At 41.7% G+C, this 26713-nt stretch overlaps 1 protein-coding gene across 4 annotated transcripts in view; it reads left to right on the top strand.

The window, feature by feature from the left end:
- The window catches only part of LOC124048549 (dymeclin-like), a 34715-nt gene that overhangs the window by 4439 nt on the left and 3563 nt on the right, over nucleotides 1–26713 (top strand). For 2 of the 4 annotated variants that reach the window (XM_046369453.1, XM_046369450.1), the window contains exons 2-6: nucleotides 8015–8226; nucleotides 14800–14852; nucleotides 18028–18121; nucleotides 21350–21483; nucleotides 26616–26688. In XM_046369453.1, coding sequence (XP_046225409.1) covers nucleotides 8087–8226; nucleotides 14800–14852; nucleotides 18028–18121; nucleotides 21350–21483; nucleotides 26616–26688 — 494 coding nt within the window. In that variant the 5' untranslated portion in view covers nucleotides 8015–8086. The remainder of the gene's footprint in view (nucleotides 1–8014; nucleotides 8227–14799; nucleotides 14853–18027; nucleotides 18122–21349; nucleotides 21484–26615; nucleotides 26689–26713) is intronic. The other 2 variants (XM_046369451.1, XM_046369452.1) reach the window with 2 other exon arrangements.

The following is a 26713-nucleotide window of genomic DNA, read 5'->3' as shown; positions in this document are numbered from 1 at the left end:
TCAAAATAAATCTGCCAAGACCTCAGAAAAATGTTTTGTAGACCTCCACAAGTCTGGTTCATACTTGGGAGCAATATCCAAACCCCTGAAGGTACCACGTCCATCTGTACAAACAATAGAATGCAAGTATAAACACTGTGGGACCACACAGCCATCATACAGCTCAGGAAGGAGAAGCGTTCTGTCTCCTAGAGATGAATGTACTTTGGTGCGAAAAGTGTAGCTCAATCCCAGAACAGCAACAAAGGACCTTGTGAAGATGCTGGAGGAAACGGGTACAAAAGTATCAATATCCACAGTAAAACGAGTCCTATATCGACATAACCTGAATGTCCGCTGAGCAAGGAAGAAGCCACTGCTCCAAAACCGCCATAAAAAAGCCAGACTATGGTTTTCATCTGCACATGGGGACAAAGATTATACTTTTTGGGAGAAATATACTCTGGTCTGATGAAACAAAAATAGAGCTGTTTGGCCATAATGACCATCGTTATGTTTGGAGGAAAAAAGGGGAAGCTTGCAAGCCTAAGAACACCATCCCAACCGTGAAGCACGGGGGTGGCAGCATCATGTTGTGGGGGTGCTTTGCTGCAGGAGGGATGGGTGCACTGGATGGGTTTAAAAAATACATAAATGTTTGACCCAAGTCAGACAATTCAATGGCAATGCTACCAAATACTAAGTGAGTGTATGTACACTTCTGACCCACTGGAAATGTGATGAAAGAAATTAAAGCTGAAATAAATAATTCTCTACTATTATTCTGACATTTCAGTCTGTGGTGATCCTAGCTAACCTAAGACAGGTAAACCCCAATATGCAAAGGAGGATATTGCATACCTTTATACCTTTTTCTATTTTTCTATATCAACATGAATTGGAAATGATATCCATAATTATGCATTTCTGTGTATTACAGATCAGGGACACATGATGGAATTCCGTTACTGCAATTCTGTTGCCCTGTGTACATCCACTTCACTTACTGTAGTTCAATAACCCAAATTCATGTTTTCAAACTCAATGTGTTATGTCATAGCAGACACCCCATTCTTTCTGCAGACCTGGCAAGTTAACATAGAAATGTGAATTATAGATCATAATTCTCATTGAAAACAAGTCTAAGGAGCTGTTCTATTTTAGTTTTGACTGGATGTGTCAATGTGTAGATTATGTTTGTATGATCTATCAGCAGAATTACTGTCTTACCTCAATTTGCCATGAAATTCCTAGTTTGAAAGCGATTGTTTTCTTGACACTGTGCTGTGACATTTTCTCTGTATTTCCACCCACGTGGGGTGGCCCCCTAGCAATTTGAGTTCCAGCCAATGAGATTCAGCCCCTCACATTTGGGTGACAGCTAGCAAGAGGCCTGCCCAGCGTTATCCAATGAGGTTGCAGGGTGGGCTCAGTGGACACAGCAGAGGGAGAGCGAGCGCAATGACGTGATGCACATATCTGCACGTGATGTAGTATGCAATTTTCGGGGACCCCTTTTGGCTCGTGAGTGCAACATTCAGAACCACTGGCTAAACAATTCTACAGAGATTATTTTACCAAACTTTGCATTTGCACAGTTCTTCCATTAAATGGTTTTGTTAAATGTTGAATGTAAATTCTTCCTTGTGCATAGAGTATGGTCTGTTAAATTTTGACATCAATTTTATATTTTGCCATACATTTTCAAGTGAAAAATCAGTCTCTGCGCAATTCTGTTACCGTGGAATTTCCCACATGACTGGTGTGATCAAACGAATGTGTACTAAAGGAAACCATAGACTAGAACGCAAACTCATACCACGCTATACCACTGTACTGTGTAATGAACATGCCATGTCGCCTAATTCATTGCTATGCCCAGGCCAGGTAGTCCTCTTTTTCTATTACCCTTGCTTCCATTTTGTGGCTAAATCAGAGTTTGCTAAGTCTGTCACTTTTGGAGAGAACCCTGGAGTACTGATTTCACTGTAAAGTCTACACCTGTTGTATTTGGCTCATGTGACCAATAAAATATATTATTTGATTATGTTCATTATTCTGCAAAGTGGGTCATATTTCCTAATGAAGGTAAGCTCAAACACTTAATTTGTAAAAATGTTCTCTGATGGATTTGAGGATGCTGCCAGACAGATGTGCATCATAAGCCAGATTTTGGCAGATGTACAGTGGCAAGAAAAAGTAAGTGAACTCTTTGGAAATACCTGGATTTCTGCATAAATTGGTATCTGATCTAAGTCACAAAAATAGACATACACAGTCTGCTTAAACTAATAACACACAAACAATTATACGTTTGTCAAAATTGAACATACCGTGTAAACATTCACAGTGCATGGTGGAAAAAGTATGTGAACCCTTGGATTTAATAACTGGTTGACCCTCCTTTGGCAGCAATAAACTCAACCAAATGTTTTCTGTAGTTGCGGATCAGACCTGCACAACGGTCAGGAAGTGTTTTGGACCATTCCTCTTTACAAAACTGCTTCAGTTCAGCAATATTCTTGGGATCTCTGGTGTGAACTGCTCTGGAGGTCATGCCATATCATCTCTATCGGGTTGAGGTCAGGACTGACTGGGCCACTCCAGAAGGTGTAATATCTTTTTCTGTTGAAGCCATTCTGTTGTTGATTTACTTCTGTGTTTTGGATCATTGTCCTGTTGCATCACCCAACTTCTGATGAGCTTCAATTGGCGGACAGATAGCCTAACATTCACCTGTAAAATGTCTTGATAAACTTGGGAATTCATTTTTCTGTCAATGATAGCAAGCTGTCCAGGCCCTGAGGCAGCAAAGCAGCCCCAAACCATGATGCTCCCTCCACCGTACTTTACAGTTGGGATGAGTTTTTGATGATGGTGTGCTGTGCCTTTTTTTAGTGTTGTGTGTTCATTCCAAACAACTCAACTGTAATTTCATCTGTCCACAGAATATTTTGTCAGTAGTGCTGTGGAACCTCCAGATGCACTTTTGCAAACTTCAGACATGTAACAATGTTTTTTTTTTTACAGCAGTGGCTTCTTTCCTTGGTGTCCTCCCATGGACACCATTCTTGTTTGGCGTCTTACGTATCATAGACTCATCAACAGAGATGTTAGCATGTTCCAGAGAAGTCTTTAGCTGACACTGGGATTCTTCTTAACCTCATTGAGCACTCTGCGCTGTGTTAGTCTTAGTCATCTTTGCAGGACAGCCACTCCTAGGGAGAGTAGCAACAGTGCTGAACTTTCCATTTATAGACTATTTGTTTTACTGTGGACTGATGAAAATCAAGGCTTTAAGAGATACTTTTGTAACCCTTTCCAGCTTTATTTAAAATCAATTTTGGTTGAGGCACGGTTCACATCAGGCAATGCTTCTTGTGAATACCAAGCTCAAATTTGGTGAGTTTTTTTATAGGGCAAGGCAGCTCTAACCAACATCTCCAATCTCGTGTCATTGATTGGACTCCAGGCTAGCTGACTCCAGGCTAGCTGATTAGCCTCGGGGTTCACATAATTTTTCCAACATACACTGTGAATGTTGAAATAATGTATTCAATATAGACACGAACAATACAATAATTTGTGTGTTATTAGTTTAAGCACACAATGTTTGTCTATTGTTATGACTTAGATGAAGATCAGATCAAATTTGATGACCAATTCATACAGAAATCTAGGTAATTCCAAAGGGTTCACATACTTTTTCTTGCCACTGTATAATTAGGTAGCTCATTAAAGTAGTTCCTTAAATAAGATAAAGAACATTTCTGAGATGCCATACATTTAGCTACTGACTGACTGTGTAAGTAGTTAGACCCAAGCTTCAAAAATTTACATCACAGAATGTAGCCTAATGCAGCTCTCACCAGAAATGCAACTCTCACCAGAACCACTGCTTTAAACCAGGGCAAGGTGACCGGAAACATGACCGAATACAAACAGTGTAGCTATTCCCTCCGCAAGGCAATCAAACAAGCTAATAAGCGTCAGTATAGAGGCAAAGTAGAGTCACAATTCAACGGCTCAGACACAAGAGGTATGTGGCAGGGTCTACAGTCAATCACGGATTACAAAAAGAAAACCGTCACGGACCAGGATGTCTTGCTCCCAGACAGACGAAATAACTTTTTTGCTCGCTTTGAGAGCATGCGCAGACCAGCTGGCTGGTGTGTTTACGGACATATTCAATCAATCCTTATCCCAGTCTGCTGTTCCCACATGCTTCAAGAGGGCCACCATTGTTCCTGTTCCCAAGAAAGCTAAGGTAACTGAGCTAAACGACTACCGCCCCCGTAGCACTCACTTCCTACATCATGAAGTGCTTTGAGAGACTAGTCAAGGACCATATCACCTCCACCCTACTTGACACCCGAGACACACTCCAATTTGCTTACCGCCCCAATAGGTCAACAGACGACGTAATCGCAACCACACTGCACACTGCCCTAACCCATCTGGACAAGAGGAATACCTATGCGAGTGCTGTTCATCGACTACAGCTCAGCATTTAACACCATAGTCTCGACCCCGCCCTGTGCAACTGGGTACTGGACTTCCTGACGGGCCGCCCCCAGGTGGTGAGGGTAACAACATCTCCACCCCGCTGATCCTCAACACTGGGGCCCCATAAGGGTGCGTTCTGAGCCCTCTCCTTTACTCCTTGTTCACCCACGACTGCGTGGCCATGCACGCCTCCAACTCAAATCATCAAGTTTGCGGATGACACCACAGTGGTAGTCTTGATTACCAACAACGACGAGACGGCCTACAGGGAGGAGGTGAGGGCCCTCGGAGTGTGGTGTCAGAAAAATAACCTCACACTCAACGTCAACAAAACAAAGGAGGTGATTGTGGACTTCAGAAAACAGCAGAGGGAGCACCCCCCTATCCACATCGATGGGACAGTAGTGGAGAGGGTAGTAAGTTTTAAATTCCTCAGCGTACACATCACGGACTAACTGAATTGGTCCACCCACACAGACAGCGTTGTGAGATCTGCACAACGCATCACCGGGGGCAAACTACCTGCCGTCCAGGACATCTACACCACCCAATGTCACAGGAAGGTCATAAAGATCATCAAGGACAACAACCACCCGAGCCACTGCCTGTTCACCCCGCTATCATCCAGAAGGCGAGGTCAGTACAGGTGCATCAAAGCAGGGACCGAGAGACTGGAAAAACAGCTTCTATCTCAAGGCCATCAGACTTTTAAACAGCCACCACTAACATTGAGTGGCTGCTGCCAACATACTGACTCAACTCCAGCCACTTTAATCATGGAAATTGATGTAAAAAATGTATCACTAGCCACTTTAAACAATGCCACTTAATATAATGTTTACATACCCTACATTACACATCTCATATGTATATGTATATACTGTAGTCTATCATCTACTGCATCTTTATGTAATACATTTATCACTAGCCACTTTAAACTATGCCACTTTATGTTTATAGATCCTCCATTACTCATCTCATATGTATATACTGTACTCGATACCATCTACTGCATCTTGCCTATGCCGTTCTGTACCATCACTTATTCATGTATCTTCATGGACATATTCTTTATCCCTTTACACTTGTGTGTATAAGGTAGTAGTTGTGGACTTGTTAGGTTAGATTACTCGTTGGTTATTACTGCATTGCCAGAACTAGAAGCACAAGCATTTCGCTACACTCGTATTAACATCTGCTAACCATGTGTATGTGACAAATAACATTTGATTTTGATTTGATTTATAAACTCAGCAAAAAAAGAAACGCCCCTTTTTCAGGACCCTGTCTTTCAAAGATCATTTATAAAAATCCAATAAAGTTCAGATCCTCATTGTAAAGGGTTTAAACACTGTTTCCCATACTTGTTCAATGAACCAGAAACATTTATCAACATGCACCTGTGGAATGGTCATTTTAAGACACCAACCGCTGACAGACTGAAGGCAATGAAGGTCACAGTTATGAAAACTTAGGACACTAAAGAGGCCTTTCTACTGACTTTTTCTACTGACTCTGAAAAACACCAAAAGAAAGGTCCCAGGGTCCCTGCTCATCTGCAGGCATGCTGCAGATATGGTCAGGGCAATAAATTGCAATGTCCGTACTGTGAGACGCCTAAGACAGCGCTATATGGAGACAGGACAGACAGCTGATCATCCTCGCAGTGGCAGACCACGTGTAACAACACCTGCACAGGATCGGTACACCCGAACATCACACCTGTGGGACAGGTACTGGATGGCGGCAACAACAACAACAACAGCCCGAGTTACAGCAGGAACGCACAATCCCTCCAACAGTCCGCAATAGGCTGAGAGAGGCTGGACAGAGGGCTTGTAGGTCTATTGTAAGGCACGTCCTCACCAGACATTACCGGCAACAACGTCACCTATGGGCACAAATCCATCGTCGCTGGACCACACAGGACTGTCAAAAAGTGCTCTTCACTGACGAGTTTCGGTTTTGTCTCACCAGGGGTGATGGTTGGATTTGCATTTATTTTCGAAGGAATGAGCGTGACACTGAGGCCTGTATCCTGGGGTGGGATCGAGGTGGAGGGTCCGTCATGGTCTAGGGGCGGTGTGTATCATTGGACTGAGCTTGTTGTCATTGCAGTCAATCTCAACGCTCTGTGTTACAGGGAAGACATCCTCCTCCTTCGTGTGACACCCTTCCTGCAGGCTCATCCTGACATGACCCTCCAGCATGACATAGGCACCAGCCATACTGCTCTTTCTGTGTGTGATTTCCCACAAGACAGGAATGTTAGTGTTCTGCTATGGCCAGCTGTATTAATGGCAGAAACAAAATTGTAGACCTTCACCAGGCTGGGAAGACTGAATCTCCAATAGGTAAGCAGCTTGGTTTGAAGAAATCAACTGTGGGAGCATTATTAGGAAATGGAAGACATACAAGACCACTGATAATCTCCCTCGATCTGGGGCTCCATGCAAGATCTCACCCCGTGGGGTCAAAATGATCACAAGAACGGTGAGCAAAAATCCCAGAACCACACGGGGGGGACCTAGTGCATGACCTGCAGAGAGCTGGGACCAAAGTAGCAAAGCCTACCATCAGTAACACACTATGCCGCCAGGGACTCAAATCCTGCAGTGCCAGATGTACTGGCTTAAGCAGGGGGACACATGTCCAGGCCCATCTGAAGTTTTCTAGAGAGCATTTGGATGATCCAGAAGCAGATTGGGAGAATGTCAGATGAAACCAAAATAGAACTTTTTGGTAAAAACTCAACTCGTCGTGTTTGGAGGACAAAGAATGCTGAGTTGCATCCAAAGAACACCATACCTACTGTGAAGCATGGGGGTGGAAACCTCATGCTTTGGGCTGTTTTTCTGCCAAGGGACCAGGATGACTGATCCATGTAAAGGAAAGAATCTCCTTCCATCAGCAAGGGCATTGAAGATGAAACGTCAGCATGACAATGATCCCAAACTCACCGCCCGGGCAACGAAGGAGTGGCTTCGTAAGAAGCCTTTCAAGGTCCTGGAGTGGCCTAGCCAGTCTCCAGATCTCAACCCCATAGAAAATCTTTGGAGGGAGTTGAAAGTCTGTGACCAAATACTTATTTTCCACCATAATTTGCAAATAAATTCATTAAAAATCGTACAATGTGATTTTCTGGATTTTTTTTCTCATTTTGTCTGTCATAGTTGAAGTGTACCTATGATGAAAATTACAGGCCTCTCTTATCTTTTTAAGTGGGAGAACTTGCACAATTGGTGGCTGACTAAATACTTTTTTGCCCCACTGTATTTACATATTAAATTTGCTGAAAATAAAAGCAGTTTTTTTTGCTGAGTTTCGATCAGAAGTAGGCCTAGGTCTCAGTTAAATAAGATGATCTATTAACAACTGAACTAGGGCCCCATTCATTTTGAATGAGGACTCAGTTTTACTTCCTATTTCATGAACCATAACATTTTAGTTAAGCTTATAATCTTGATAACCCGAGGACAGTGTTTCTATTGATTCATTTAACATACGTATGTTTCCTTCTTTTTACCAGTACAGTACCTGATGTGGTAGTGGGAGATGAGACAGTGAGAGTGAGCCTCTCCCTAGATCCACATCCCATGAGATGGGAGCCAACACAAGCCAGGTCAGTGACCTGTCAGAGAACCAGAGCCTCCGGACCCTGATCGGCACAGAGTCCATCTCAGATAATGACCCCTTCTGGAACCAGCTAATCTCCTTCACATTCATCAGCCCCACTAGCAGGTAAGAACATGCCCCGTATCCTTACACCACAGACAGAATCATGATGTGCTTTGCTTGACCCCACCACCTGACGAGTTAGGGCCAGACCAGCATACCCATCAGGGAAACTATGCTGGCTCTCTCCTCAGTGCCAGATGTCTTGGTTCGACCACTTTTCCCGTAACGTGAGAACTGAGAACATGGTGCACTAGGTAGGGAATAGGGTGCCATTTGGGACGCAGCCCCATGATAAAGTAGTACACAACAACCATAGCATTTGGGAAGACAGCACAAACAAATCTGTGGCCAGGCTAATAAAGTAGGCACACAATTGGCACAACATCATCCGGGTTTGGCCGGGGTAGCCCGTCATTGTAAATAAGAATTTGTTCTTATTAACTGACTTGCATACTTAAATAAAGGTAAAATCAAAAATAATAATAAAAACTGAAATTTGGCAAACTTCCAATTTTAGCAATCAGGAAATGTCAGAGCGATTTCCATGTAGTGCTTATTTGGACTTCTTAGGGCTGCAATCCCGTTAATGGGATGATATGACAACAGCCAGTGAAAGTGCAGGGCGCCAAATTCAAAACGACAGAAATCTCACAATTAAAATTCCTCAAACATACGTTGTTGTATTTTATACCATTTTAAAGGTAATCTTGTTGTTAATCCCACCATAGTGTCTGATTTCAAATAGGCTTTACGGCGAAAGCACCACAAACGATATTGTTAGGTGACCACCAACTCACAGAAAAACCCAGCCATTTTTCCAGCCAAAGAGAGGGGTCACAAAAAGCAGAAATGGAGATAAAATTAATCACTAACTTTTGATGATCTTTATCAGATGACACTCATAGGACTTCATGTTACACAATACATGTATGTTATGTTTGATCGAGTTCATATTTATATAAAACAAATCTGAGTTTACATTGGCGCATTACATACATTACATTCTCAGAAATCAGAAACATCAACAGAAATCAGAAATCACATTATAAATATTCCTTTACCTTTTATGATCTTCATCAGAATGCACTCCCAGGAATCCTAGTTCCACAATAAATGCTTGATTTGTTCGATAATGTCCATTATTTATCCATTATTTTTGTCCAAGTAGCTAATTTTGTTAGCGCGTTTAGTACACGAATCCAAACGCTCGTGCAGGTCCATCCGAACGTCAGACGAAAACTTCAAAAAGTTATATTACAGGTCGAAGAAACTTGTCAAACTAAGTATAGAATACATCTTTAGGGTGTTGTTATCATAAATCTTCAATAAAGTTCCAACCGGAGAATTCCTTTCTGTGTAGAGAAGCCATGGAACACAGGTCGCTAATATCATGTGAATTGGGCATGACCAGCCCTTGGCTCTCTGCCAGATACCTGGCTCATTCAGCTCCCATTCAGCCCCACAACAAAGTAGAAGCCTCATTCAAGTTTCTAAAGATGGTTGACATCTAGTGGAAGCCCTAGGAAGTGCAACTTCATCCATATCCCACTGTGAATTCAATAGGGTCTGGGTTGAAAATCGACCAACCTCAGATTTCTTACTTCCTGTTTGGATTTCTTCTCAGGTTTTTGCCTGCCATATAAGTTCTGTTATACTCACAGACATCATTCAAACAGTTTTAGAAACTTCAGTGTTTTCTATCCAATACTAATAATAATATGCATACAGTGCCTTGCGAAAGTATTCGGCCCCCTTGAACTTTACGACCTTTTGCCACATTTCAGGCTTCAAACATAAAGATATAAAACTGTATTTTTTTGTGAACATCAACAACAAGTGGGACACAAGCATGAAGTGGAACGACATTTATTGGATATTTCAAACTTTTTTAACAAATCAAAAACTGAAAAATTGGGCGTGAAAAATTATTCAGCCCCCTTAAGTTAATACTTTGTAGCGCCACCTTTTGCTGCGATTACAGCTGTAAGTCGCTTGGGCTATGTCTCTATCAGTTTTGCACATCGAGAGACTGAAATTTTTTCCCATTCCTCCTTGCAAAACAGCTCGAGCTCAGAGAGGTTGGATGGAGAGCATTTGTGAACAGCAGTTTTCCGTTCTTTCCACAGATTCTCGATTGGATTCAGGTCTGGACTTTGACTTGGTCATTCTAACACCTGGATATGTTTATTTTTAAACCATTCCATTGTAGATTTTGCTTTATGTTTTGGATCATTGTCATGTTGGAAGACAAATCTCTGTCCCAGTCTCAGGTCTTTTGCAGACTCCATCAGGTTTTCTTCCAGAATGGTCCTGTATTTGGCTCCATCCATCTTCCCATCAATTTTAACCATCTTCCCTGTCCCTGCTGAAGAAAAGCAGGCCCAAACCATGATGCTGCCACCACCATGTTTGACAGTGGGGATGGTGTGTTCAGGGTGTTGCTTTTACGCCAAACATAACGTTCTGCATTGTTGCCAAAAAGTTCCATTTTGGTTTCAGCTGACCAGAGCACCTTCTTCCACATGTTTGGTGGCTTGTGGCAAACTTTAAACGACACTTTTTATGGATATCTTTAAGAAATGGCTTTCTTCTTGCCACTCTTCCATAAAGGCCAGATTTGTGCAATATACGACTGATTGTTGTCCTATGGACAGAGTCTCCCACCTCAGCTATAGATCTCTGCAGTTCATCCAGAGTGATCATGGGCCTCTTGGCTGCATCTCTGATCAGTCTTCTCCTTGTATGAGCTGAAAGTTTAGAGGGACGGCCAGGTCTTGGTAGATTTGCAGTGGTCTGATACTCCTTCCATTTCAATATTATCGCTTGCACAGTGCTCCTTGGGATGTTTAAAGCTTGGGAAATCTTTTTGTATCCAAATCCGGCTTTAAACATCTTCACAACAGTATCTCAGACCTGCCTGGTGTGTTCCTTGTTCTTCATGATGCTCTCTGCGCTTTTAACGGACCTCTGAGACTATCACAGTGCAGGTGCATTTATACGGAGACTTGATTACACACAGGTGGATTGTATTTATCATTATTAGTCATTTAGAGATCCTCACTGAACTTCTGGAGATAGTTTGCTGCACTGAAAGTAAAGGGGCTGAATAATTTTGCACGCCCAATTTTTCAGTTTTTGATTTGTTAAAAAAAGTTTGAAATATCCAATAAATGTTGTTCCACTTCATGATTGTGTCCCACTTGTTGTTGATTCTTCACAAAAATATACAGTTTTATATCTTTATGTTTGAAGCCTGAAATGTGGCAAAAGGTCGCAAAGTTCAAGGGGGCCGAATACTTTCGCAAGGCACTGTATATTAGCAACTGGGACTGAGAAACAGGCCGTTGACTCTGGACAAATCTGTGCACCTTTCATCCAAGCTACTCAATACTGCCCCTGCAGCCATAAGAAGTCAAAGTAGATCAAACACCAGTTTTGTAATGTTTACTGTGGCTTCACTTTGCCCTCACCAATTACGTAATTTCCTGTCAATAACATACACACGCACGTACACACACCCTGTTATTTTATACTCCAGAGAACCGGAAACCGGAAAATAACAGTATTTCTCGAGGAACAGGATCAGAACTGGGAACGAAAGTGATCTATACTATTCTGGAACAGAACCTTTATTTTAATACCGTGGGAACCGGTTAATTGTGTTCTTTTAGATTCCGGGTATTGTTTTCCAGTCCCACAAAATGCAACAAGCGCCTATTCAAAGCCCGTACTCTGTCACTCAGAAACGTATACCAGTGTCTGCCTGCCTGCCAGCTGAGAACTTTTTGCCTGTCTCCCCCTCCAAAGCATAGTCTACTGTATTTTACTGATGTTACAAGCCTGAGTCAGTATTTAAGGAGATATTTTTAATTAGAGAAAAATATATTAAACTTTTTTAATACTAGTTTATGCTTATCACATTTCACGTTGAATGTCTAATTTTTTAAAACTCATTTTTTAACCACTCCACACATTTCTTGTTAACAAACTATAGTTTTGGCAAGTTGGTTAGAATATCTACTTTGTGCATGACCCAAGTAAGTTTTCCAACAATTGTTCACAAACAGATTAACAGATTCACTTACAAATCACTGTATCACAATTCCATTGGGTCAGAAGTTAACATACACTAAGTTGGCTGTGCCTTTAAACAGCTTGGAACATTCCAGAAAATGATGTCATGGTTTAGAAGCTTCTTATAGGCTAATTGATATCATTTGAGTCAATTGGAGGTGTACCTGTGGATGTATTTCAAGGCCTACCTTCAAACTCAGTGCCTCTTTGCTTGACATCATGGGAAAATCAAAAGAAATCAGCCAAGACCTCAGAAAATAATTGTAGACCTCCACAAGTCTGATTCATCCTTGGGAGCAATTTCAAAACACCTGAAGGTAGTACCACATTCATCTAAAGAAACAATAGTACGCAAGTATAAACACCATGGGACCACGCAGCCATCACACTGCTCAGGAAGGAAACGCGTTCTGTCTCCTAGAGATGAACGTACTTTGGTGCGAAAAGTGCAAATCAATCCCAGAACAACAGCAAAGGACCTTGTGAAGATGCTGGACGAAACCGGTACAAAAGTATCAATATCCACAGTAAAATGAGTCCCATATCGACATAACCTGAATGGCCGCTCAGCAAGGAAGAAGCCACTGCTCCAAAACCGCCATAAAAAAAGCCAGACTATGGTTTTCATCTGCACATGGGGACAAAGATTGTACTTTTTGGAGAAATGTCCTCCAGTCTGATGAAACTAAAATAAAACTGTTTGGTCATAATGACCATCGTTGTGTTTGGAGGAAAAAGGGGGAGGCTTGCAAGCCAAAGAACACCATCCCAACCGTGAAGCACGGGGGTGGCAGCATCATGTTGTGGGGGTGCTTTGCTGCAGAACGGACTGGTGCACTTCACAAAATGGATGGCATCATGAGGTAGGAAAATTATGTGGATATATTGAAGCAACAACTGAAGACATCAGTCAGGAAGTTAAAAGCTTGGTCGCAAATGGGTCTTCCAAATTAACAATGACCCCAAGCATACTTCCAAAGTTGTGACAAAATGGCTTAAGGACAACAAAGATCAGATCAGATCTATTGAGAATGACAAATGTTTTAGGTCGCAATAAGTGAAATTGTGCAAACATTACAAGTATGGAAAAATTGAATGAGAAGTCAATATCTTAGGCTAAAGATAAGGCAAGCTTATGAAAGAAATAATGCGTAGGTGGCCAAGCCCCATCTCCATATTTTACTAGCAATGTGCAACCTACCTACAATGCATAAAGGCAGAAATGCGACTCCGTTTATCCAGTTCTGAGGATGGCACAGGTCTGCGGCCCATGATTTACAACCGATCACATAACACAAAACCAGCAAGGCTCTGACTGTGTCACTTGCTCCATCTGTGCGCTTCAGCACACACAGATGCGCAGATATCCAGATATACCTAGGCTACTACACATCTCTTTCTTGCCAAGGCTCCACCAGAGTGGAATAGGCTGTTAGAAAAGACTTGGCTCCACTAAATATATTTTGTCAATGACATGTTTCGTCTCGTCCCTCCCGTAGCATGCGAGCTTGCGCTAGCAGTCTTTGTGTTAAACATAAACATTTTTGGGGTGTGATGGCCGCTAGGGGCTGATAACATTGTCTATGGGCAGGCAAAGAAAATGATTTGTTCTTCACTCATTTCAGTCACCTTTCTGTTCGATGGTGTTGGTCCTTTTTTGGGAGGGGGGAGAGAAGTGACTTCAGCTTTCGGACATGTAAAAAATCTGTCCTGCTTGTCCAAAGGACAAGTGGCTAAGAAAGTTAATGTCAAGCCCTGCCCAGCGCTTTAAGCCAAGTCGTCTCCTCCACCCTCTCTCGCTTTCTCGCAAAATTTCCGCCGCATCTCACACACTACACTTGTCTGTCCAATGTATGTAAGTAGCTTGCCCGCTCCATAGCAAGCTGCTCTAGCCGCAATGATTGCTGAAGTAATTTAATGTCGAGCTAAATAAAAAAAAATGAAATTGAACCCTATGGGCCCTGGTCAAAAGTAGTGCAGAACATTGGGGATAAGGTGCCATTTGGGACTTATCCCGGGATGCAAACATTAGCTAAAATGCAGGATGCAGCGAAAGCCCACGTTACAGCAGGCTGTCAACATTAGCTAAGAACTTGAAGTTTGTCTTCCAGGCCAAACAGCTTTTAGGTTCCGGTTTTACACATCAGCTGACTTGGAGTAATGTTCTAACAGACTTTATGATCAGATGTGACCGTATATGTAGTTGACCTTAAGTTAGAGTAACAGCTTGCTGAAATGGTAGGTGTTTTCTGATTGTACAGTACAAGCTTATTTACATTAGTGAGGCATGTAAGAGGAGTGGATGTTTTTAAGTGGTAGTGATGGGAAACCGGAGTTAGCCAATGAGAGTTTTGAGACGTATAAAATTGTACTCTAGTTCTGTTTCTAAGAATGAGTGTGTTGTGACTATGCTAACTTGACAGTAGAGGATATACAGTAGACTGATGATGACAACTTCTCATTTCAGAGAACTGTCCAGAGTTCCACAGTACTGTGGTATAGAATTGACCAACATTTTCTCGCTCTTTCGCTCTCTCTCTCTTGCTCATTCTCCCTCTACAGTTGTAACTCCAAGCTGTTGGAAGAGGCTGTTATTCCCCTGGCCAAGATCCTGAGTACGTCTTATGTTTGTTGGTTTGAGTGTTATGCCTGCCTGACACACACACACACACACACACACACACACACACACACACACACACACACACACACACACACACACACACACACACACACACACACACACACACACACACACACACACACACACACACACACACACACACACACACACACACACACACACACACACACACACACACAGTCACACAGTCACACACAATAGCGCAATGCTTGAAGCACAGCGAAGAGCTGCTGGCAAATGCAGGAAAGTGCTGTTTGAATGAATGACGAGCCTGCTGCTGCCTACCACCGCTCAGTCAGTCTGCTCTATCAAATCATAGACTTAATTATAATAACACACAGAAATACGAGCCTTGGGTCATTAATATGGTCAAATCTGGAAATCATTTAGAAAACAAAATGTTTATTCTTTCAGTGAAATACAGAACCGTTATGTTTTTTTAATCTAACGGGTGGCATCATAAGTCTAAATATTACATTGCACAACCTTCAATGTTGTGTCATAATTATTGAAAATTCTGGCAAATTAATTACGGTCTTTGTTAGGAAGAAATGGTCTTCACACAGTTCGCAACGAGCCAGGCGGCCCAAACTGCTGCATATACCCTGACTCTGCTTGCACAGAAGGCAAGAAAAGTGACACAATTTACCTAGTTAAAAGAAATTCATGTTAGCAGCCAATATTAACTAAACATGCAGGTTTAAAAATATTTACTTGTGTATTGATTTTAAGAAAGGCATTGATGTTTATGGTTAGTACACATTGGTGCAACGATAGTGCATTTTTTTGCGGATGCGCTTGTTAAATCACCCGTTTGGTGAAGTAGGCTGTGATTCAATTATAAATTAATAGGCACTGCAACGATTATATGCAACGCAGTACACGCTAGATAAACTTCTCCTTCCGGAGACACCTGAAACCCCACCTCTTTAAGGAATACCTAGGATAGGATAAGTAATCCCTCTCACCCCCCCCTTTAAGATTTAGATGAACTATTGTAAAGTGACTGTTCCACTGGATGTCATAAGGTGAATGCACCAATTTGTAAGTCGCTCTGGATAAGAGCGTCTGCTAAATGACTTAAATGTAATGTAAATGTAATGTAATATCATCAACAATTTGTAGTTAACTAGTGATTATGTTAAGATTGATTGTTTTTTAGAAGATAGGTTTAATGCTAGCTAGCACCTTACCTTGGCTCCTTGCTTACCTCGCAAAATAGGTAGTCAGCCTGCCACGCAGTCTCCTCGTGGAGTGGATTGTAATCGGCCATAATCGGTGTCCAAAAATGCACCTTGACACAATCCTGTCTCTGAGCTCTACGGACAAGTGACTTTCCAAATCATGTCCAATCAATTGAATTTACCACAAGTGGACTCCAATCAAGTTGAAGAAACATCTTAAGGATGATCAATGGAAACAGGATGAGCTCAATTTCGAGTCCCATAGCAAAGGGTCTGAATATTTATGTGAAAACACGCTTTGTCATTATGAGGTACCCCATAATGACAAAGCGACAACAGGTTTTTAGAAATTCATTAAAAAGTGGCTTGCTGAGGATTTGTTTTATTTCGGCAATTTTAAAATAAGGCTGTAAAGGCCTAATTAGTGGAGTGCTGCAGAGATGGTTTCCATCTAATCTGGAAGGTTCTCCCATCGCCACAGAGGAACTCTGGAGTGTTGTTTTTGCTTTGTCACTATGGGGTATTGTGTGTAGATTGAGAGACAAAAAAACAGTCTCATCCATTTTTAGAATAACAATGTGGAAAAAGTCAGTCTTAATACTTCACAAATGCACTGTATGTGTATGTAGAGTACCAGTCAAAAGTTTGGACACACCTACTCATTACATGGTTTTTCTTTATTTTTTACTATTTTCTACATTGTAGATTAATAGTGAAGAATATCAAAACTATGAAATCATGTAATAACCCCCCCAAAAAATCTAATTTATTTTAGATTCTTCACAAAGTAGCCAACCTTTGCCATACATACATACATACATACATACATGCATACATACATACTGAACAAAAATATTAACTAGATTTTACTGAGTTACTGTTCATATAAGGAAATCAGTCAATTGAAATAAATTCATTAAGCCATAATCTATGGATTTCACATGACTGGGAATACACATATACATATGTTGTATCTAGTGTGAACACCATTGAACAACACATCTCCTTCGCCAAGAGTTGATCAGGCTGTTGATTGTGGCCTGTATAATAATTTTGGCCCACTCCTTTTCAATGGCTGAGCAAAGTTGCTGGATATTGGCGGGAACTGGAACACGCTGTCATACATGTCTATCCAGAGCATCCCATACATGCTCATTTTCAGCTTTTCAGCATTTTCAGCTTACAGTTTACGTGTATTATCATGCTGAAACATCAGGTGATGGCGGCGGATTAATGGCACACCAATGGGCCTCAGGATCTTGTCACGGTATCTCTGTGCATTCAAATTGCCATCGATAAAATGCAATTGCAATGCAATTGTGTTCATTGTCTGTAGCTTATGCCTGCCCATACCGTAACCCAACCGCCACCATGGGGCACTCTGTTCACAACGTTGACATTAGCAAACAACTTGCTCACACGACGCCTTTGCAGTTTTGAGGCCGGTTGGATGTATGGCCAAATTCTCAAAAATGACGTTGGAGGTGGCTTATGGTAGAGAAATTAACATTAAATTCTATGGAATCTGCTCTGGTGGACATTCCTGCAGTCAGCATGCCAATTGCACACTCCCTCAAAACCTAAGATATCTGTGGTATTGTGTTGTGTGACAAAACAGCATATTTGAGTGGCCTTTTATTGTCCTTGAGTAATGATCATGCTGTTTAATTCGCTTTTTGATATGCTACAACTGTCAGGTGGATGGATTGTCATGGAAAAGGAGAAATGCTTACTAACAGGAATACAAACCTATTTGAGAGAATTAAGCTTTTTGTGCATATGGAACATTACTGGGATTTTTAATTTCAGCTCATGAAAGAGTAACAACACTTTATATGTTGCGTTTATATTTCTGTTCAGTATAGATTTATTGATGTAATGTGTGTCAGAATCACCAAGCAGTTCTTTTAAATACAGTGTACTGTGTCTTCCTCTCTCCTCTCTGGTCTGCCCCTCCTACAGTTGAGAACAATCCCAGAACAGGGAATTTTGGAGCCCTAGTGAGAATATTCCTGGGAAGAACCAAAGAGTTGAAAATATCCACAGAATGCCAAGAGTGAGTACTATGTGTAAAACCAAGTAACACGTGCTGTTCCAAGAACAAGTGATAGGATGGGAATCAGTGATCTAAATTGAGTAGTTCAATAATAAATAGACCTACGCCCTGTGTTGTATGCTTATGTTTAAATCAGTGACTGGGATGAAATGGTCATGTAGGCTTAGAGTTTGGGACTATGACATGGATAGTACAATAATTAATATGTTGTGTTCTGTACTCATGATTTAGTGGTAATGCTCTAGCAGAACCATTGACTTTTTACATTTCCCATGGGAATCCACCAAAAGGTATAGTTTGGGCTGTGTTGGTGACAAACCCAACCGCACTCTGGATGGGAGATCCAACTCATCCAAGTTGAAATCCAGATGATCTGATAAGTGTTTCATTCATAAACCTGAGGGTGGAGTGAGTTAGTCAGTTATCCCTCCCTATTCCTCTCTTCAATCTGGTTTTCCAGTTTTACCCACATAATTGGAGGCGTATTTGCATTGTGCATGGGTCATTTGCATTGTGCTGTGATTCGCTCTGGTCATGAACACCATGGGATTTTGTCACCGTAGTTGGATTGGAAGTGGCCTTGCGGTCTAATGATACCCGTGAGAGATCCCGCTTATGGTCACTTGTAAGAGAAGAGGAGCAGCTTTCAAACCTCTAGTAAGGCAAGAGAGACACCAGCTGTTCTCAGACACCAGCTGTCAGACTTCCAGTAAGTAAGAGACATCAACTGAAACTTCATAGTAATTAGTGGAATAGGGGCGGCTCTAAGTTTACCAACTAGATCTGGTGGACCAGATGTGTGCGGTGGTGGAAAGGTGTCTGCATGGGAAAACTCTGGGAGAAAAACATTAAAACATAAAAAATGACAAAATGTGAAGCTATTGATGTTTGTGTGAAATGCAAGGCTACGCTGGTTCTCATAGAACTGTGTAGGTCATACCACTCGTAAAATGGTGGGTGTCCTCACAAGGCTTCACATACAACCTTGCCACAGTTACACAGTTATCGTCTTAATAGGGCGTTGGGCCACCATGAACTGTCAGAACAACTTCAGTACTTCCTGGCATAGATTCTACTGGAACTCTGGAACTCTATTGGAGGGAGGCGACACCATTCTTCCACGAGAATTTCCATCATTTGGTGTTTTGGTGGTGGAAAATGCTGTTTAAGTCACTGCTCCAGAATTTACCATAAGTGTTCAATTGGGTTGAGATCTGGTGACTGAGACACACACACACACACACACACGGGTTCGATACTGTGACCAAAACAGTCTCATTTGATGATGTAATTTGACTTGGCAGTGCGACAAACTTTTAAAAGTTGTTCGCAAGGGTGCCAGTGGAAAGATGTACCTGGTCACGTTAGTTTTTGGTTCACAATTTTCTTATTTTTGTATTATATTCATTTATTCAGTATTGTGAAATTGCCCAAAAATCAACAAACTTTCTGATGAGCCAACAACAGCATGGAAATGCCCGTCTGTGTGTGTCAGGACTCCACATAGCCTACAGGGTTGCACGCTGGCCCGAGGAGGCTTTAGAAACCCCAATCAATCATCCCTTGTCAGTAGCCAGTGCTAAAAAATATTGTAATAATGCTATTTTTAATCTAGGCTATATAATTGTTTAATAAATGTTAGTTGATTATTTATCACGTGTGCTGTACACATATAGCCTATAGGTAATCTACCCGGCAGAGAGAGCACGCAGCTCTCAAACAACTGCTTGGAGCAGCTTAACGAAGACTGACAGCGGTAGGGGTAGAAAGGTGGTAGGAAAGTTCCAAGTTATGATATCTACCAGTAAATGCTAAGGCAAGAATGGGTGAGCAGAGTAACTTCAAAGTAGTGTATTTCTACCTGGCAGAATAATAATAATTTGCATCAATCCAGTGGCAATTAGTTTTGAAAACTCAATGTGTGCTACAGAAACACCGCTAGCCAAACACAACTGTCTGGCTGGTGTGCATCTGAATTAAAGGTTAACTACAAAGTTTTTTTTTCTCCCCCAGACTTAAAAAATGGTCCCCTGATGTGGTTGAAGCATTGTTGTGGATTTAGAACGTCCAGTTTTGTTTTTCCGATTTAGAAAGTGTGATTTTTGAGAATGAAAACCTGACAAAATGGTGGATTATGCCCTCTAGAAGATTTAGGAGAAAATAACACGTCACTGTGAAATCTGCAGTAAATGCATTTTGCACTATATTTTAAGTCTATTTTCTTTGCTGTTACAGTAAATCTATCCAAATCAATGTTAGAAGACAATGGCATGCTAATTTAAAGATGGCTAGTCATAATTAGCCTGCTTCTGTATGGAATGCAGGCGCATTATGGGACTCGGGCCAGGTCATTAATATATATATATATATATATTTTTAGTGTGCTTACATGAACTGTTGGGACATGCCTTTGGTCATAATATTGGCTTGTATGTGTGTTTTTATGTTAGTGTTGATTGGTGGGCTTAAATGAACTGGTGGTACATATGTGTGACCAGAAATCAGAGGCTCATCCATCCTTCCTAACTGTCATGGCTGTTGTGACTGTCACTGTGAGAGGCTGCTCTTTTCCTCAGTGGTAGTCAAGGCTGCTGCTACGTCTCTATAGCGGATGTGTCGCAAGTCACGACTGGTGTCACAACTGTTGTCACCTGCTGTGACTTGTTTTTGTGAGTGTCTGCTTTGTTGGTGTTCTTATATGACCTGGTGAACACCAGAGATCAGAGCAGAGGCTCATCCATTCTTCCTGGCTGTGGTAACTGTCTGACTGTGAGAATAGACAATTAGTCAAGGCTACTGCGTGTCTCTATAGCGGATGTGTCACGAGTCATAACTGCTGTCTCCCTGAAGGGGCCAATCAGTCTGAGGATAAGCCAAGGGGCCACAGGACATCTCTATGTCACAGGATGTCCGCTGTCTGTAGCCTTGACAAAGCCACCTAGCCACCAGTTTTTATTACAGGGTTGTTTACTATGTCCATAGTTTACTATGTCCACTATGTCTCCCCCCAATCTATAGATAGTGGTACTACGGACTTAATGCGATATCCAACCAAATCAGTTTTCGTTAACAATGAGCAAATTTGACACAATGGAATGAAAGTGCCTGATTTTCATGTTTAGTATTTGTGTTACAATTACAATGCCTAGATTTCTCTTGTCTTGATAAAGGAAAAATACAAATCTCAACCAGTGAATAATCTTCATTTTCTTTTTCCTCCCTTTCCAGTCAGCTGTTCATCTGGCAGGCCCACAATACTTTGTTCATGATTCGCTGCCTTCTAAAAGTCTTCATCAGGGAGATGACAGAGGAGGAGCTGCACTTACAGTTCTCCTACCAGGAGAGGGTGCCAGGCTCCTGTGGTGAGTGAGAGAAATCCCTTCATCCCTCGCTTCAGACCTGTATTCCTTTATCCATCCCTCCACGCATGCACACGCACACACATGCGTCTCCACCTCCAAATCCATCCCCCTTTTCAATACTGAAGCACAGCCAGCACAGCCAGGACAGTGTGTCATTGCAGACGGGAGAGTGGAAGAGAGCAGTTAGTGTGGGAATTGGGAAATGTGTCTCTTTTTATAGTAAAACCAGTGAGGAAAAGAGTAAACATCTTGATCAAGTAAAATATTAGGAAATTATGTGAGTTACTCTGAGCTAAATGGTGAATTTCACAGAACACATACAGAGACTGACAAAGTCTTAAACATACAGTCTGAAGCACAGGAGGCTGCTGAAGGGAGGACGGCTCATAATAATGGCTGGAATGGAGTGAATGGAATGGTATCAAACACATGGAAACCATATGTTTGTGTTCGATACCATTCCATTTATTCCGTTCCAGCTGGTCCTCCACAATTTAAGTTGCCACCAGCCCCCTTTGGCCTGAAGGTGCCACACAGTGACCTTCGGTTGTTATGGCTGGCTTTTTCTTTCATTTATCCCTTTGCCAGTAAGAGTAAATTATGGGGGAGACAGGGTATTTGTTTTACTCAATTCCTATGTGCAAGAAATAATTTACGCTGATCACATATCCTAGCTAACCATCTAGCTAACCGTCTGATGTGATGGTGAGGAAATCATCTTGTATAGTGGGGAATTTTTTGCTTTTCGGTAAAACCAAGTAGAGAAAGGGGTAAACATCCTAGTTTGTATAGTGAATTATTGGGAAATGACATTGTGTGTTTTACTTTGACCTATGAAAAAGAAAATAACATTTGCACAGAGTGCACACACACCAGGATCTCCGTTAGGAAAATGACATGGAATATTTTAATTTACCGGTCATTTGAGAAATACATTTACCAGACCCATATGCATTGGGTGTGTAACCCATTTGGGCGTCCGACCACAGTGCTCAGAATGACAGAAGTCACATTTCGATTATGGTGAATCATTTTAACAGAACATGTAATGAAGCAGCCAACAAAACATAATTTTCAAACATTTGCCAAAACTCTATTCTAAACAGCGCACCTGATGAGAGTGGTTCCATATGTATCAAAATCTCCGTTCAAAACTTAGAAAGAGGGGGAATCTAAAGATGCATCAACAAGGATGGGTTTCTAATATGACTAGGATTGTGGCTTTGGCTTCTGGACAAGGAAAGAAAGTTAATATGAAAAGTCTTTCATAAATTTGCCAAAGTTATATAATTACTCCTGTCTTTACAGAAATACATCAAATCATTCAAATACTTCACCAGAAAGCGTAATTTAGCGACAGCGGAATCAAGGATCTATATTTAATTTTATATTGTTTTTGTTGTTGTTGTTGCTGATTGTTTCAAGCTACAAGCTTGTAGGCCTATGCCTATTTGGGAGGCCCGCAATTTGGGCAGAGCAAGTGGCAATAGACCTAGCTGAATACTGAGTTGTGGCTGTCAGTGAAAAGCATCTAAAATATGTGTGAAGATAATGTCTTGAGTATAATTTAAAATGTTGAGACAAGAAGAAGGGCAGGGGTGTGTGACGAAGATATAGACGAGTCTCAGCTGTCTCTCGCCAATTCTTACGCATTCATTGTTTAATTGTGTGAATTGTTTGCACTTTGATTGTTTTTTAAATGTTTTATTCCCTGTTACATGTCACCAGTAGTAAATGTATGTAATACGGAATTGATAAAAATAGTAGTTCAAGACGTATAGAAAGGGAGGTAGACGCGCTGAGTGGAGAGATGAATACAATTGAAAGAACCTGAATTTATCATATTTTCTGCAGTATTTATTTGTCGACTTCCATGTATTTTGTTTTAGTTGACAATGGAAGTTCTAGGCCTACTGCTGCATTGGCCTATAGACTGAGTTCAAAGCGCTCATTTCTATAACCGCCAATGGATCGCGGTGTATCAATGTGTCTATATGGCAGAGGCTGGTGCTCTCACATTAGTTTAATTGAAACTTTTAGATTTTTACCATTTGAATTCAGATTTTTATGATTTACCATGTGACAATGACTTTGACAAACAAAAATGTTATTATTGAAATTAAACTGTTCCACAAATGCGCATATGAAAATCATAACTGGCACGCAGATCGGTAGAAATGGTAGGATAAATGATTCGCTTCTCCAAACTTGAAATTAACACGCTGCCTATGAGGTCTTTATAAAATAATTGCATCCACTTTTCCATGGTCGGATTTGCCTATAGGCTACTTTGAAAGAAGGTATGACATGCCTCATAATATGAAGTAAAGGATTCAGGTTTCAAACAATTAAGTAGGCCTATGTTTTCAAAATGTGTACTGCCTCTAGCTCACATTGTGAAGTGCTGGTGACACACTGATAGCCTGTTGCCTGCACTTAAATGATGAATGGAGGCATGCTTCAATTAGGTTACCAGTTGACAAATAAAAATAGTAGGCCTAGCTATTTTTAATCGTGGCCATGAAAACATATTAACACGATTGCATTTAGAATGCTTGTACATGAATGGGCTTATAAAAGCCTGTTTTACTTCAGCAGCATCCTGCTGAGGAGCTGCAGGAGAAATCCAGCTCAGAATATACTCTTTATGCTGTACACGTGTGATAGGTGTGTTGATAAATGATATGGGCTACATGATGACTAACAAAGATACACAAACGCCAATTTAACCTGTAGACGATAAGCATGACGGGTGGCAGGGTAGCCTAGTGGTTAGAGAGTTGGACTAGTAACCGGAAGGTTGCAAGTTCAAACCCCCGAGCCGACAAGGTACAAATCTGTCGTTCTGCCGCTGAACAGGCAGTTAACCCACTGTTCCTAGGCTGTCATTGAAAATAAGAATTTGTTCTTAACTGACTTGCCTGGTTAAATAAAGGTCAATTAAAAAAATGTTTTGCCTCCACTAGTATTTTTCCATCAATTAATAAAAAGCATTATTTTGCAATTACATTTCTTTCCTCCCGGTCATTTTGGTCGGCAGCAGTTTTATTTATCGGCTTTTCATTTTTCTTATCGTCCGATAGCCAGCTAATGGAAACCCTAATGTAGAGACTGATGTCTTAATCACACACACTCTGAAGCTGCTACACACTTAAGCCTATGTGAACTGTGGTTCCTTCATTCATCCCTTTGCCAGTTCAGTCACTCCATTTCCTCATCTGGTATTGTCTTCAGTGGCTGCTGGGTAGGTCACCCTTCCAGAGAGAGGGGGAGAGAGAGGGAGACATGGAAAAACAGCATCACATCCCATCATCAGAGTTAATATCGGCTCTGTAGTCTAGATTGGGTTCCCATTTAAGCCTTTGGCTCCCAAGGGTTGGACTGACGTTGGTGGGAAAAGCTGGGGAAGGGAAGAGAGGGGGACATTAGTGGGAAGAAAAGACAGGGAAGAGGGAGAAAGGGAGGGACTTTAGTGAGAAAAGATGGGGATGTTAGTAGGACGAAGATAGAGTGGGGGGCTGGAAACGCTTAATTGGAAGTTGCTGGAGATGGTGCCAACAGGCTGTCTTCACCCTCCACTGTCTCTTTCAATCCTTCTCTCTCCCTGGAGAGAGAGAGAGATGGAAGAAGGAAGTGAGAGATAGAGGAGAGAGAGGGATTTCAATGGCATATTGCTAGGAGTTGCAGAAACCAAAACTGAGACAGAGCAGTTGTTTTTATTCTTATGATTTATGTTGTTTCTCTGTTGGTGTTCACAGATTGATACTGTAAATGTGTAGACAGGGAATAGTCTTTTAGTCACAGGAGATTAAACATGGAGAGAGTAACGTTGAACATGTATAATGCATTATAATAGTGTTTGCTACTTTTGTTCATTACAAGACCCATTTGAAGTGTAAAGATATCAAAACCAATAATATATAGCATAGATATACAGCATAGACTGTGTGATATTCAGCAACCTCTGTATTCAACCCTATTAGGTAAACACTGTATGAACATTTGCCATGATAAAATGATGTACAAGAGATGTTTCATCCCTGTTGGCTTTGCCAATGAACATAGACTAGTCTAGTGTATATACACTCACTTACTAGGTACACCACACAGTTCACAAAAATGATTCGCTCCCAAAGACAATCACGTGGCCGTGGCTTGCTGAAAAAAGCAGGCAGACCAGCATCGAGACATTCATTTACTGTTTGAAAGTTAGATTGAAAGTTAGAATAGTCAAAAGGAGTGACCTAAGTAACTTTGAGGGAGGTGTGATCGTCGGATCCAATATCTCAGAAACTGCTGCTCTCCTGGGCTTCTCACGCATGACAATGTCTAGGGTTTACCGAGAATGGTGCGACAAACAAAAAACATCCAGTCAATGGCATTCCTGTGGGCGAAAATAGCTCATTGATGAGAGAGGTCGAAGGAGAATGGAAAGAAGCGTGCAGGCCACAAACGGACAAATAACAGCGCAGTACAACAGTGACGTGCTGAACGGAATCTCAGACTCGTTGATCCTTGTTATGAGTGGGCTATAGCAGCAGTCGACCAGACCGGGTTCCACTCATATCAGTTAAAAACAAGAAGTGGCTCCAGTGGGCTCGCAATCACAAACAGTGGACTATTGAGAAGTGGAAAAACATTGCCTTGTCCTGCGAATCCTGCTTCCTGTTGCATCATGCTGATGACAGAGTCAGGATATGGTATTCACAGCTTGAGTCCATGGACCAATCCCACCTGGTGGTGTGACCAACACCCCTGTGGAACGTTTCTGACTTGTAGAATCCATGTGCTGTAGAATTCAGGCTGCTCTGGAGGCAAAGGGGAGTCCGACACAGTACTAGATGGGTGTACCGAATAACCTGGCCACTTAGTGTATATTTAATCAGTATCAAGGCCATGCGTCTTATGGAGCCTTCCCACTGTGCCTTGTGTTCTTCTTATGTGTTTCTGTTTGCCTGTCAGCTTGGGTTGCACTCACCACAGCTTCCCATTGAACCCAAATGGACACAGTGGTCTTTTTACTGTGGTAAGGGAGTGGTTTTAGCTACTGGCTGATCTAATTGAAACTGGGGTGAAAGCAGAAACAGGCTAGGTAATTGGCTTAACCCTAGTCTCTCTCTTGCTCTCTCCAGACACAGGGAGCGAGGTACTGCTGGAAGAGCTGATGTGTAACCTTGTATACCTGGTGGTGGAGGTTCCCCTGCTGTGAGTATAACTCTCCTGGGGGAAT

Source organism: Oncorhynchus gorbuscha, linkage group LG11 (genome assembly GCF_021184085.1).
Source record: "Oncorhynchus gorbuscha isolate QuinsamMale2020 ecotype Even-year linkage group LG11, OgorEven_v1.0, whole genome shotgun sequence".
Classification (NCBI taxonomy): Eukaryota; Metazoa; Chordata; class Actinopteri; order Salmoniformes; family Salmonidae; genus Oncorhynchus; species Oncorhynchus gorbuscha.
The sequence above is the reverse complement of the archived record's forward strand: the minus strand, read 5'-3'. Positions and strand labels throughout refer to the sequence as shown.